Genomic DNA, 13,477 nt, shown 5'->3' with positions numbered 1-13,477 from the left:
CCAAGGACCTGGGTGCATCTCACTTTAGCCCCGAGCCCAGGGCCGAGCCCAGGGCTTCCTCCTTCATCTGCTCTCCAGGGCAGCTCCTCTCACAGGCCTCCAAGAGCCCTGTCCACTGCTGCTCAGGACATGGACATAGGCATCTGGGCGCTAACCAGGCACCTGCCATGGTTTCAGCTGGAGGGGTGATGCCCCCGGCTCACATGCTTCTCTTAGCCTGCACACCAGCCATAGCCACTTGCTGCAGCTGTTGGGCTGGAGTTGTGGCACAGTGCTCACCTCCACTGTTCAGCACACAGATGCCAACCATTCCTGCCGCCTGTTCTGCAGCCCTGTCTGTGTGCAGTCTTGTGCTCACCCATGGGTGTCCCATCCATCCCAGGGTAGGGAAAGGGCTGCCTGCTTCAGCCCAGTGAACTCCACTGCACACCTCCCTACCTGACATACACAACAGCCCCCTGAGTCCCCCAGGAAGGAAAGCTCACCAGGCAGGGCTCATGGGCCTCTCAGCCTTGGCCTGACAGCTCAGAACAGCAGAACAGCAGTCGTCTGCCTGGCCTGCTTCAGCTCCTCCTCCCACCAGCAACAGCCTCGGTTTAATGCAACCGCACACACACTGCCCACTCTGGGGACCCAGTGGCACTGACTGGCTGGGGTCAATCACACCCCACACTGATGTGGTAAGTGGGGGAGAGCCCGGGCCTTGGCAGTGTTTGTGCCTGCTGAGGGTTGAGGGTGTAAGGGTTGGAACCATTGCAGCCACTCTGCTGCCACAATGGGAAAGCGTGGAAGGAGAGGGTGATGCTACTGCAGGGCCCAGGACCCAGAGGCAGAAAACAGACATCTGTGGAGGCCCACCCTTCTCAAAGCTTTGGGCCAGCAGATCCCTCTGCCCTGGAACAGGCCCCTCCCAGCGGCGGGCACTCACCAGGCTGGCAAAGTCTTGGTAGCAGATCTGCCCGTCAGCATGGCTGTCGGCCAGCGCCAGCAGCACCTCCCTCTTGTGGGGGTCCAGGGAAGAGCTGTGGTTCTCCAGGAGGCTCCGGAACTTGCCTGTGCTGATGAAGCCCGTGTTGCCAGGGTCAAACTGCGGGAGAAGAGATGGCAGTGGGGTCAGAGGGGGTACAGGCCACTTTCCAACTCTCGGGCCCCCATTGCTCTGCCAACAGAGGCAGGCCCTGGACACTGCCCACTTACAATCCCAGGGGTTCCTGCCGGATGACCTGGCTCAACCATCCAGTCAGAGGGGCAAAGGGAAGACAAGGAAATGGAAAAAGCTGGGAAGAAAAGATATGGGGGCGGGGGACTACCGGTGAGGTCCTGCTAGGGCCTGGCGCACAGGAAGGAGGGCAGCCGAAAGAACAAGAAAACTCACCAGGGTCGCAGGCAAGGGCCGTGAGGAGGCAGAGCCACAGGAGCTGGGGCCGGACCTGGGCAGTCCCCCAGGGCACAGAAAGGCCAGCCAGGTAAACCCTCAGCCCAGGGGGCTCGCCACCTGCCAGGCCCACACTCACAGGGCACCTCAGACTTGCTAGGGCCTGCCCTGTAGCTCCGCGCCCGGTGCCTCTGTGCGTGCGCATGCGCGCACCCGTGCACATGCGCGTACACGTCCCACCGCTTCCTTTCTGTAAGTCACCCTTCCTCCTGTACACACACTGCTCGTGCTGAGTGACCCGTGCTGGGGTGGGAGGTTATTCCCTGCAGGCACAGCCTCGTGGCCAGCCCTCCTCCACACCCATGCCAACCGCAGGCCACAGCCCCAGGGGGAGGGGCTGTCGCCATCACGTGTGCCCTGAGCACAGCCACTCGGTAGGCATGGGTTCGGTTGGTGGACAGATGAGGGCTATGTGGACGCACAGCCAGCCACTTGCCATCCACAGGCAGCCCATTTGCAATCGTTGGGAAAGGCAGGGTCTTGTTCCTTTCCTTGCCTTTCTTCCCTCAAAGCCCACCCAGGGCCCACCCTGATGTAGCCTGCCAGCCAAGGGCACCACCCGTGGACACTTGCAGAATCTCTCTCTACTCCTAAGAGGCAGGCCTGGAAGGAAAGCGAGTGGGATGGGAGGCTGAGAGTGGCCAGCCATGTCTCCTTTTCTGACTAGGGTCAACAAGGGCCACTGCAGGCAGGTGCATCGTGTGTGCTGGTGTGGGAGGCACTCCGGGGCAGCTGGCAGGGGTCCCCCAGGGTGCTCTGCAGAACTCTGTGAGCCAGAACCTACTTTACAATCTGTGTGGCCTTTCACCCTCAATCTCCACACACCAGGATTCAGAAGTGATAGCTGTCCTTGGCTCCAGAAAGAGGCTTTTAAATTTTTATTATTTATTTGAAAGGCAGAGAGAGAACTCTTCCACTAGTTCTCTCTCAAAACGCCTATAGCAGCCAGGGTGAGTCAGGCCAAAGCCAGGAGCCCCATCCAGGTCTCCCGGGCAGGTAGCAGGGGCCCAAACACCTGGGCCATCTTCTGCTGCTTTTCCAGGAGCACTAGCCGGGAGCTGGGTGGAAAGCAGAGCAGCCAGAACACCAGCCAGTGCCTCTGTGGGATGTTAGCCATGCAGGTTCAGGCTTAACTTATTCTGCCACAGTGCTGGTGCCTGAAAAGGTCTTTCAGCATAAAGCAGCCAGGGAGGGTGTTAAGGTTTGTGGCAGGGCTGGCTCAAATCCCGGTGGCTCCATTTCCAGACGGGCTTCCTGTGAATGCACCAGCGACAGCAGCGGGAAACAAGGGCTCCTGCCACCCACGTGGGAAACCCAGATGAAGTTTCAGGATTGTGGCTTCAGCCTGGTCATGGCTTGGCTGCCACAAACAGTGCATGAAAGGTTCTCCATCCCTCTGATGCTCTGTTTCAAATAAATACATCTCTAAAGAATAACAGCAGCACCTAATTGTGCTTAGTGCTCACATGCAGGCAAATACTGCTCTAAGTACTTTTCATTCACAACTGCTTTGATCCCCTCCAACAGCAGAATCTGCTGGGAAAGCAGAACGGGAGAATTAGCACCGAGACTTGCAGTGACCCCCGTGGCCCAGGACACAGCCAGGACCCCACGTCTAGGCGGCTGACTAGCTAGATGCTGCTGGGACACTACTGCCCCACAGCCTCCAGAGGGGCCTCTCAGGAGGGGAGTGGAAGGCCAAGAAAAGTAAGCACAGACCCTGTACCAGAGTCTGTCACCTGAGGACAGAGCAGCAGCTGCCACCTGCTTGGCACCTGCAGAGGGAAGCAGGCCAGGGCAGCCGGGAGGGACTCCACAGCGGCCAACCCCAGCCCAGCCTGGGGACTGCTGAGCCTGGTCCTGCTCCATGCCACACTGCCTCCATGCATGGCCAGGATGTATCTGTGTATGTGTGTGTGTGGGGGGGGGTGTCATCCTGGGAAGATTACAGTGGGCACTGCAGGGGACAAGTCTATGGCTCAGCATGTGGTGCTGGCATTGGAGAGGAAACCCACAACTTTGCCTGGGCTGGGAGCAGACACCAGGCCTCCCAGGAGTCCCCTCGCCCTGCAGGCTGGGGAGGGTGGTGGGCTGGGCGACGGATCAGCTCCAAACAAAGAACCACCTGCTCTCCCCCATCCAGGACTCCCTGCTGTTGTTCTAGTGACAGGGCTGCCCACCGCCCCCCCCCCGCCCCGCAAGTCCCCAGCCCCAAGCACATCACAACCCCGGCCTGCAGGGAGCAAGCTGGAATGAAGCCGAATTGGCTGCTCTGCCAAAACGCCACCTTTCACGCCAGACAGGCAGGACAATGGGGGTCATGGCTGCCCTAATAACAGGGCCTCGGGTGAATCCTTCGGGTGACTGCAAGGAGGGGGTGGCAGGGCTAGGAACTGGCTGCCCTTGTTCTGTAAACACACACAGGACCCCCTGTGACCACCACCCATCAGACAGGAAGAGAATGACTGTGGGCATGGGGCACACAGGTGACGGGGGCGGGGGAGCAGAGGGAGAGGAAGGGAGAAAAGATCTCCAGAAAGCCAGAGAGAGGCAGGGCCCATGGCCCCAGGAGGAGCCGATGGCTTCCGAGGAGGCTATGCCCTGTGTACAAGGGGCAAGTGAGACCTCATGGCTGTTCTGTAGGCCAGGGCTATGTCACTACGATCCACAGCCTGAGCCGTGGCTGCCTCACTGACCAAGGGGGCTGCATTCCAAGGAGCTAGGCTGGGGCGAGGCAGGTACAAGGCAGCAGCTCCCAGGGGCTCAGGTGTTCCCTCCGACAGGGTGGGGAGGTGAGTACGGGGCAGCCCCTTGGAGGCATGCACCCTGCCCTGAGGCCTCCTGGACAGCCCGTGGAGGGGGAAAAGTGGGTCTGGGCTCTAGCTGAAACAACCCTGCACTTTCAGTCTATTCTCGCGGAAGGTCCTCAAGCCTCCCACCCCAACGGTCCAGGCCCCAGACCTGCCCACCATGACCACGGGGTGCCCCTGGGCCAGGTATGGGCCAAGAGTGCCTGAGGCTACCTGATGGGAGCAGCTGGGAGCACGCAGGCTGTGAATGGGCCCTGGGAGCAACCTCACAGCTGCCTCCTGAATAGGGCTCAGTGTCGGGGAGGGGGAGCAGAGGGGTGGTCATATCCAGCCAGAGTGGAGGGAGGAGGCAGCCTGCCCACCTGCCTTGAAAAGAGCTTCCAGGGCTCTTCCCCCAGGAGGACTGCTAATCCCTCCCCACCCCCATCTGGGATGGAGCCCTCTGCCCCTAATCCTCTCTGTCAGGTCACTTCTGGTGACTGCCTGCCAGCCCAAGGCCTCAAGCACCCCCACCATCTCCCACTTCTTTCCTCAGAGCCCTGCCTGGCCACTTAGCTCTTCTAACCTGGAGCAGTGGCCCCCAGGATTGAAATTTGGGGCTACCGCCAGCTGCTGCACCTTCTTAACTGTCTCCTTTGACCACTCTGCCTCAGTGTCTTCATGGCACATGTGACAGGAGTAGTCCCTTTTCAGGAAACTGGAAGAGGCTTTACACCCATACCCCATGCATATCAACGCAGGATAAAAACAGTCCACAGCTCAGCCAATCCAGGCAGGCATATGATCCGCTCCAAACCCTGGCGTGAGTAAGCTGCAGATGGGAAACTCGGGGGGTCAGAATGAGGTATCTCTATCTGGGGGGCAGGGTGGTGAAAGGCTGGGATCATTCAGGGCTGTGCTGTCAAAAGGATCTGGCAAGTCAGAGGAGCGATCATAAATCACAGCCCGGGAGCGTTGCAGGGTCCTGGGAGCGGCGGGACCTCCCAGGCCCAGACGCAGTTGGGAGGGTCATTATGAACAGCTCCACGCAGTGACCTGTGCTTGTACCAGGATTCACAACCTCACAGTCGGAACTGACATCTGTGCAGTAAGTACTACATCTCAGGCACAGCCACCCTGAACCTCGGTTCGTGACAGCACTGCTCAGCCTGGGACCATGCAGGGCGAGGCCTCTGGTCCCAATGTGATTCTTCACAGTGCCTCCCTCTCTCCCAGAGACTCCCAGCATGGTTAACGCCCTCCATGGAAAGCTCACACAATTAGCATTCACTCTAGCTCATGAGCAAAAACTGAGGCCATGGGAACCTAGAGGCCCAGGTCCAGCCCAGTTTGCAGTGGGTGCAGAGAGATGGACACCTGGGCAGAAGGGCCTGTAGCCTGTGCTCTGTCCCATTCCTGTGACATGATGGTCAGTGAGAGCCTGTGCAGCCCAGCCCAGCCCTCTTCCCCATTCATCTGATGCCATTCACCACACATCACCTGGGACGCTGGCACTGCACTCGCAGGGTGGATGGGGAAGCAGGTAAAGATGGAAAAAGAAAGTGGTTCAAGGTCAGAGCGCGAGTCAGCCGTGGAGACGGAAATAGTTCAGGCTGCCTTCATTGTTGGGTCTGCTGGTCCCAGCCTTGCAGCTCGCCCTCCCCCTCACCCCCGTTTGCCTCTGTCCTGTACTGCTGTTGTATGAAACACAGACCTGGCACAGGCTAAGCTCAGGAAGCCCCCATTGCAGGGGTGTGGTGCACAGAGCCACAGCCAGGGCAGGGAGAGGCCTCGCAGTGGAGAGACCCATCCGGCTTAACTCAGCTGGGCAGCTCCCAGGCAGCTCTGAGCTCACTGGGCCTCTGGCAGCACGAAATAAAATGTGGGGAAAGGCCTGTGCCCAGAGCAGATTCCAAATGCCCTTGGGCAAAATGTGACCTTGTGGTCAGTGGCTTCTAACCAGCCTTTTGCCTAGCCACCCTCATGCTGAGCGGGGCACCCAGCCACTCCAACACTGTGCTGGAGTCATCCAGCAGAGAAGATGTCCCTGGGGTCCAGGCGCAGCCACAGGGTAGAAGGGCTGCTCAGCCCCAGAAGAGGCAGGGGCATCCATGACCAGCTGGATAGGGCTGCTGAGCCAGTCGCAAAGGAAACAAACCCCATGGGAGCTGGGATTTGCCTGCTCAGCACCGGGGACAGCAGCACGGCTTGTCCTCTGTCAGCTGCAGGCCAGCGTCCAGGGAGCCCCCCAGGAGCTCCCCGGGCTCGGGAACTCCCCCGACAGCAAGCCAAGGAGGGGAACACACTTCTCTTACATCTGTTATGCATGTGGGACCTGTACAAGCTGCTCTTTCTGGATGAATGTGCCTCCTGTCCCTACGTCCCATCCCCCGCTGCTGGAAGTGCGCCGAGAAGGAGCTCACAAGCAGCTGCCTGGGGTCCACAAACCAGTTGCCATCTGGTTAAAAGTCTCCACAAGATGCAACCCGGAATCTAGGAGAGGTTTCATCCTCACCGTCTCCCCTCTGTCCCCCCCAAGGTAGGATGAGCCCTGGGAAATGACCTCAGGGCTGGTGTGCTAGGGTTGGACAAGTGCAGACAGCACGCCTTCCCCAGTGGGGGAGTGGGAGCACCAAGCTCATCTGGGGGAGCGGTGGGGAAGGGGGGGCTGCATCATTACCCTATCCCTGAGCAGAGCAGCATAAAGAAGGCTGCCCAGAGGTTTATGGCTCCTCAGAGCTGTCCCCACTCTATAGGCAGAGCCCACCAGGGAACTCTGGTCCATTCATGGCTATTTACAGCCCCATAAATTAGGTCCGGGCTGCAGCTGCTGGGGTTAGGTGCAGGCTATGGGGGCAGAGCCTTCTTGTCCTGCACAAAGAGGGCGTGAATTTCCCCAGCAAGGGAAATTATCCTTGCAGCCTCTCTCTCCTCCCCCAGCCTGTTCCTGACTTTTTTGTTTCTTGATAAATTGGAAAGGCAGATATGCAGAGAGAAAGATCTTTCATTTACTGGCTCACGCCTCCAAGTGGTCGCAACCACCAGAGCTGAACTGATCCGAAGCAGAGAGCCAGGAGCTTCTTCCAGGTCTCCCACATGGGTGCAGGGTTCCAAGGCTTTGGGCCTTCTTCTACTGCTTTCCCAGGCCACAAATAGGGAGCTGGATGGGAAGTGAAGCTGGATGGAAAGTGGAGCTGGATGGGAAGTGGAGCAGTGGGACACAAATGGGGACCCATATGGGATCCCGGTGGATACAAGGCGAGGATTTAGCCGCTAGGCTACCGCACCCTGACTTAGGATCCTGACTCTCATCCATCCTCTGCTATTTGTATTCTCATGTTGCCCCTGGGTAGATGTGAGCAGTCCCACTGAACATACCCAGAAACTGGCCTGTCCCAGTATGGGGCTCAAAGGGGACACCCGAGACTACAAGCCCTGGCAGAAAGGCCAGGGCCCAGTTCCCACCCATGAGGGCTCGGGGGCTCCTGGTGTTCCCCACCCCTCTGGACGTGGCCACGCCATGTCCTGACAGCTGAGGGCACCTCTGCAGGCTGCAGGACTCCTGCACCATCAGCCCTTTTAAGGGACTCCTCTCCAAAACCCCATGCAATGTGCCTGAGCACCCCTCCTCCCCCTCAGCAAAGAGCTGTGCCCAGGATCTGGGGCCAGTATGCTCATCAGGGAGCTAGCACACTCCTCCCCCAGCTGACCAGTAGCCTCCTGGCCTGAGCCCAGGCCAAGACGCTGCACAATGGGCAAGATTCCAGAAAACCACCCAGGGAGCAGGGCAGAAGCGATAATCCCATGCTTCCCCCAGGATGCAAGGTGGGCAAGGAGGGGTGAGAACCCTGGTCCGCCCAGAGCTAAAGGCTCACCCCTGGCAGATGCTGCTGTCCCATACCCCCCTTTGGGGGCCACCCCAGGAGCCAGCCCTTCCCCAGCCAGCAACGGTCCCTGCCTCTACCTCACAGCGGACTCTGAGGGAGCAGGTGATGGCTGTGTCTCAGAGGCAGGTCCCTTGGGTATCCGGGAGCACATGCACTTCCTTTGCTGACTCATCTGGCCCAGCTGGACAGGGCCGCCTGAGGATTGGACCGAGTCATGGCCATGAGACTCAGCAGCCCAGAGGGAGCAGCAGGCAGAGAGAGGCGGGGGCGAGGGTGAGCAGGGTGGGAGCTCTGACATCTGCCCTGTCCCTCCTGGGCAGCCTAAACCCCTGCCTCCTGCTGCTTCTCCTGGCACTCACCACAGGGCTCCCCTACCCTCCAGAAAACACAGCTGAGAGCTGAGTGGTAGAGAAGGCCTGGGGCACAAACAGGGCAGGCAGGATGCAGGGGCCCTGCGCTGCTCCTTTGCCTGTGGCCTACTGCACTGTGTTCAAGCCACACAGGAGCCTTGGAGACAAAAATATTGAAAACAGAGAGTTCCTCTTTGCCCTGTGTCTGCACAAGACCACCCCTTGGGCCTCAGTTTCCTGTCTAAAAAAGGGACAGTATGGGGCATTGCTGTAGCACAGCATCTCGTCCAAGCACTGGTTCCAGCCCCAGCTGCTCCACTTCCCACCTAGCTCCCTGCTATTAGCCTGGGAAAACAGCAGAGGTTGGCCCAAGTGCTTGGGTTTCTGCACCCCCGTGCGAGACCTGGATGAAATTCCAGGCTTCTGGCTTCAGCCTTGCCCAGTCTAGGCCATGTGGCCATTTGGGGAGTGAATCCAGGAATAAAAGATCTCTCTCCCTCCCGCTTTCAAACAAACAAATAAATGCCCGGGACAATGGCTCAGTGTCTAAATCCTTGCCTTGCAAGCACCAGGAATCCCATGTGGATGCCAGTTCATGTCCCGGCTTCTCCACTTCCAACATAGCTCCCTACTTGTGCCCTGGGAAGGCAGTAGAGGACAGCCCAAAGCCTTGGGACCCAGAGGAGGTTCCTGCTCTCTGCTCAGCTGAGCTCCAGCTGTTGTGGCCAGTTGGGGAGTGAGCCAGCAGATGGAAGACCTGTCTCTCCTTCTCTAAGGAATAGAATCTGCCTTTCCTCTCTCTATAAAAAAGAAATTAATGCAGATGGGTCCCCAGCAAAAGGACTCCACTCCCCTAGCTATCACCTAGGGCAGCACACAAGGCAGTGGGGGGTGTCTGCAGGGCTCGGTGGGAGACCCACGACCCTGAGGGACCACAGAAGGTCACCAGAGGGGATGCAATGCTGCCGTGGATCTTCCAAGAAGCTGTGATTCTGGAGGTAGCAGTGGCCAAGAGGCCAACCTGCACGTGGTAGGCCAGGCCTATGGGAAACGGTGTTTAAAGTCAGGATGCCGAGTCTAGAGCCAAAGTTTGAGCTGTCACTCACTCCAACATATGTGACTAGCAGCCAGCTAGGCAGACCCTGGCCTGCTCCACCCATGTGCTCTCAGGTGCATGGAGTGAGTGGTCAGCACTACAGCATGGCCAGTGGGGGAAGGGAGTCTACAGTCTCCCCAGACAGGGAGTTGGGGGCTCCAGCAAAGCCCGTGGCTTTGTCCCTCCATGGGAACCTTGCTCTGCTGTTTACCCACATGTTCAGGGAAAGGAGGGGCTACAACCAAGGTCTCTGAGGCAAGTGTCTTTTCCATGGCTCTTCCCTAATGCATTCGGCAGTTCCATTGGGACCTCTTTTGTGGATAAACTGGGCTCCCATCCCACACCTGCCAGGAATCCCAGGCCATTGTGCAGGAGGGCCACCAGTGAGGCGGGTGGCCACCAGTGAGGCTCAGACCAAGGAGAGACCAGTAGCTGGGGCAAAAGGACCAGGCAGGGAAGGTCCCGCAGGAAGGCAGGCAGGAAAACCTTGCAAGGGGCCCTCTCCAGAAGCCACCTTCCCCAGCGGGCCTGCAGCTCAGGGGTGGCCTTTGTGCTTCTGCCAAGAAAACTCTGATTTCCAAGTAGGAGGCCTCTGTCCAGTGACCACCAGGAATCAGGGACAGCAAAAGCCATCTGCTCCTATGGAATTCTCACAGTTACCCTGGAGTCTGGCTTCACCACAGAGCAAAAACCTGAATCTTGGGGAGCCATTTGTGATTGTCCACAGTCACAGCAACATATGTCCACATCTGTGTGACTCCAAATTCTGCATTCTGTTCCTTGTGGCTGCCCTGGGAGCCCCATGTTCTTTGCATAGCACACATGTTTAACTATGGAGGGCTACTCCCACCTGTCTGCCTTCACTTTAGGAGATCATCAAAGTGTATGTCTCATTAGCATCTGGGAAATTGCTCACTCTCGATAGGAGGAGAAGGCAGGCACAAGCTATTCCCACTTCTTGCCCCTCCCAAAAATAAATGAATAAAAAGACTTCTGTGTCTGTTCAGTTATTTGAATGGGAAAGGGGACGAGACAGGGAGCGACAGACACAGAGCACCCAGCTACTGGCTCCTGTCCCAGGTGCCTGTAACAGATAAGGAGCCAGGAGCCAGGAACCCCACCAGGGTCTCCCACATGCATAGAGGAACCCAAGTCCCAGAGCCATCAACTGTTGCCTCCTGGGTACTAGGGCAGGAAGTGGATGAGCCAGGGTTCAAACTGGCACTTGATACGAGATACAAACACTGCAAACAGTGACTCCACCTGCTGCGCTGCCACACCGACCTGCCCTCTTGCTCTCACAGCCGGAAAGCAGCTGTGCTTTGTTGCCATGACAGAACTATGCACCCAGCCCTTCAGCTCAGTCAACACACTCCAAGAACCTGGAGACATCTGCAAGCTGGAGCATGGAGCTGGCGTTTTCAACCCAGGAAGCCCTCCACGGCAGGGCCATGGCCTTGCCTGAGCTGACCGCACAGATGCCAGAATGCCAGGGGCACAGGGCAAATGTTCACAGAACTGAGCTCCCTTCCTCCTTTCTGTTGTGGCTGAAACTATGAGGCCCACTTGTGTCCTGACCCAGGGAGGGCAGGGAACATCCTTGGGTGGCGTCACTGACCTCCCACAGGGGGACTCTGGCAGGTGTCCTGTCCCACACCACAGCTGGGCTCAAGACAGGCGGGAAGCTGCTTGCAGCGCCTGGCCAGGTTTTCTTCCCCAGGTGAACCACACTCATTACATCTCACTGTCAGGTGCCTGATGCAGTGGCTCAAGAGCCTAATCACCTGCACGCAGCACCAGCCTCCTATAAGGACTAGTTTCAGTCTTGGCCACTCAACTTTTTTTTTTTTTTTAAGATTTATTTATTTTCATTGGAAAAGCAGATATACAGAAAGGAGGAGAAACACAGAGGAAGATCTTCCATCTGATGGTTCACTCCCCAAGCAGGTGCAATGGCTAGAGCTGAGCCAATCTGAAGCCAGGAGCCTGGAGCTTCTTCTAGGTCTCCCATGCGGGTGCAGAGTCCCAAGAATTTGGACTGTACTTGACTGCTTTCCCAGGCCACAAGTAGAGAGCTAGATGCCGAGACACGAACTGGTACCCATATGGGATCCCAGAGGGTTCAAGGTGAGGACTTTAGCTGTTATGCAGTCACACCAGACACTGCTCTACTGCTAATCCACTTCCCTGCTGATGTGCCTGGGAAAGCAGCAGACGGCCTAAGTCCTTGGCCTCTGCACGCATGTGGGAGACACAGAACAGACTCTTTGCTTTGGATCAGCTCAGCTCCAGCTGTTGTGGCCATTTGTAGCGTGAGCCAGGAGACGGAAGATATTTCTCTGTGTGCCTCACCTTCTCTCTGTAAATCTGCTTTTCCAATACAAATAAACATTTAAAAACAAAATCTGTGAGGCAGGCCTAGAGGAAGAGGCAGAAGGGATGAAACTGCTCTGCCTTCTGAATAACCCAGCATTCTTCTGAGGTTGTGCCCGTACTAGGGAAGCTGCAACCTCCTCCTTCCCTCCACAGGAGGAACACCGGGGGAGGCGTCAGCAAGCAAGGGAGGGAGCCAGAGGACCCAGGCCTCCACCCCAGGGCGACAGCCAGGCCCAGGGGTGGCCTCCCGCCACACAAGGATAGGAAGCAAGATGGCACAAAAGGGGAACCTGGAGAAACACTGACTAGGGGTAAGTCTTGTTGGGTTCTTCTTATCCCTCCAGAGGGTTTCGGGGTGCTGCAGGAGTGGCATCTTCCAGCCTGGCAGCCGACCCCGGGCACCGCACACCTTCTCGGCTTCCTCCCCATCCTAGTACCAGTTCTCCTCCAGCCACTCACACAGCTTGTTTTAGAATGTAAACACACAGACAGAAATTGGCAAGGAAACTTCATCGCCAAGTGAGAGACACTCAGGGAGAGAACGACACACTGTGTTCTAGGTGCCGGTGCTAAATGCGGCAGGAGGCACAGCGGCACGACTCCCTCCGACTGGCAGGGTGGCAGCTGCCACCAGCTTGGAGCGAGCGGGGGTGGCACTCAAGGGTGCAGAGCGAGGGGCCCCATCCCTCCTGGATGACAACCTGTGATGCCCCTCAACCCCTGCTGGGCCCCGTGGTCCGCCAGGAAAACCTTCGCCCTCCTGAAAGCCCACCCCATGGTTCATGTTCCAGGTCCACGTCTTCAGCCCAACTCAAGGGCCTGCATGCTCCTCACCTCCAAGTTAGCACAAAACTAATGTCGTTTTGCCCGCTGTGCCCTTGTGGCCTGTGCCATGCGAGGCCCCTCCTCCCCCAGTCTGTTCAGCCCTACTCAGATCTTCCCATCCTCCTGCCACCACAGCCCTCTGCCTTCATTCCTCAGCATCACCTGGAAATGGCAAGGTGCTAGGGCCAGCGCAGGGCTCCTTTTTTTGACAATCCACCTCTCTCCCTATCCCATAAGGGTTCTCTGGCGTGCCTCAGAACGTTCCTCTACCTACAGCCAAGGTCAGGGTCAAGCACCTTTTCCAACTCATTGCCTCTGGCCCCGCTGCACCAGTCCCCCTAAAGCCTCACTAACTTCATTACACCATCATTTGGCTATATATGCCATCCCCATCCCCAGGACATGGCCTGCCACTGCCCCGTCTCTGCCAGGGGACAGAGAAGAAGGGGAAAACACCAGCAGAAGAAAAGAAAATGCCGAGAGAAGGCTCTCCTTGCTGAAGGTCAGACGGCCATCACCTCCAGACGCCACAGCTTCCGACTCTCTCCCCAGCCTTCAACTCTCACGCACTGTTTCCCAAGTGCAACCTGCCAGCACTCCCCTCTCCACCCTGTGACAGAATTCAAACAAACCCTATGAGCCTTCAGGAGAACCCCCACTGTGGTCACCCCCCAGGATGGCAAGATTTGACTCCAGCAGTGGCCAGGCACCTGCTGTGA

At 57.8% G+C, this 13,477-nt stretch overlaps 1 protein-coding gene across 2 annotated transcripts in view; it reads right to left on the bottom strand.

Annotated features, from left to right (window-relative positions):
- The window catches only part of RHBDL3 (rhomboid like 3), a 39,995-nt gene that overhangs the window by 24,736 nt on the left and 1,782 nt on the right, over window positions 1–13,477 (bottom strand). For both annotated transcript variants that reach the window (XM_041001149.1, XM_041001150.1), the window contains one exon: window positions 929–1,087. In XM_041001149.1, coding sequence (XP_040857083.1) covers window positions 929–1,087 — 159 coding nt within the window. The remainder of the gene's footprint in view (window positions 1–928; window positions 1,088–13,477) is intronic.

Source organism: Ochotona curzoniae, unplaced genomic scaffold (genome assembly GCF_017591425.1).
Source record: "Ochotona curzoniae isolate NIBS_2020 unplaced genomic scaffold, NIBS_Ocur_1.0 scaffold_2453, whole genome shotgun sequence".
NCBI lineage: Eukaryota > Metazoa > Chordata > Mammalia > Lagomorpha > Ochotonidae > Ochotona > Ochotona curzoniae.
Note: the sequence above shows the minus strand (reverse complement) of the source record. Positions and strands in the feature narration are given on the sequence as shown.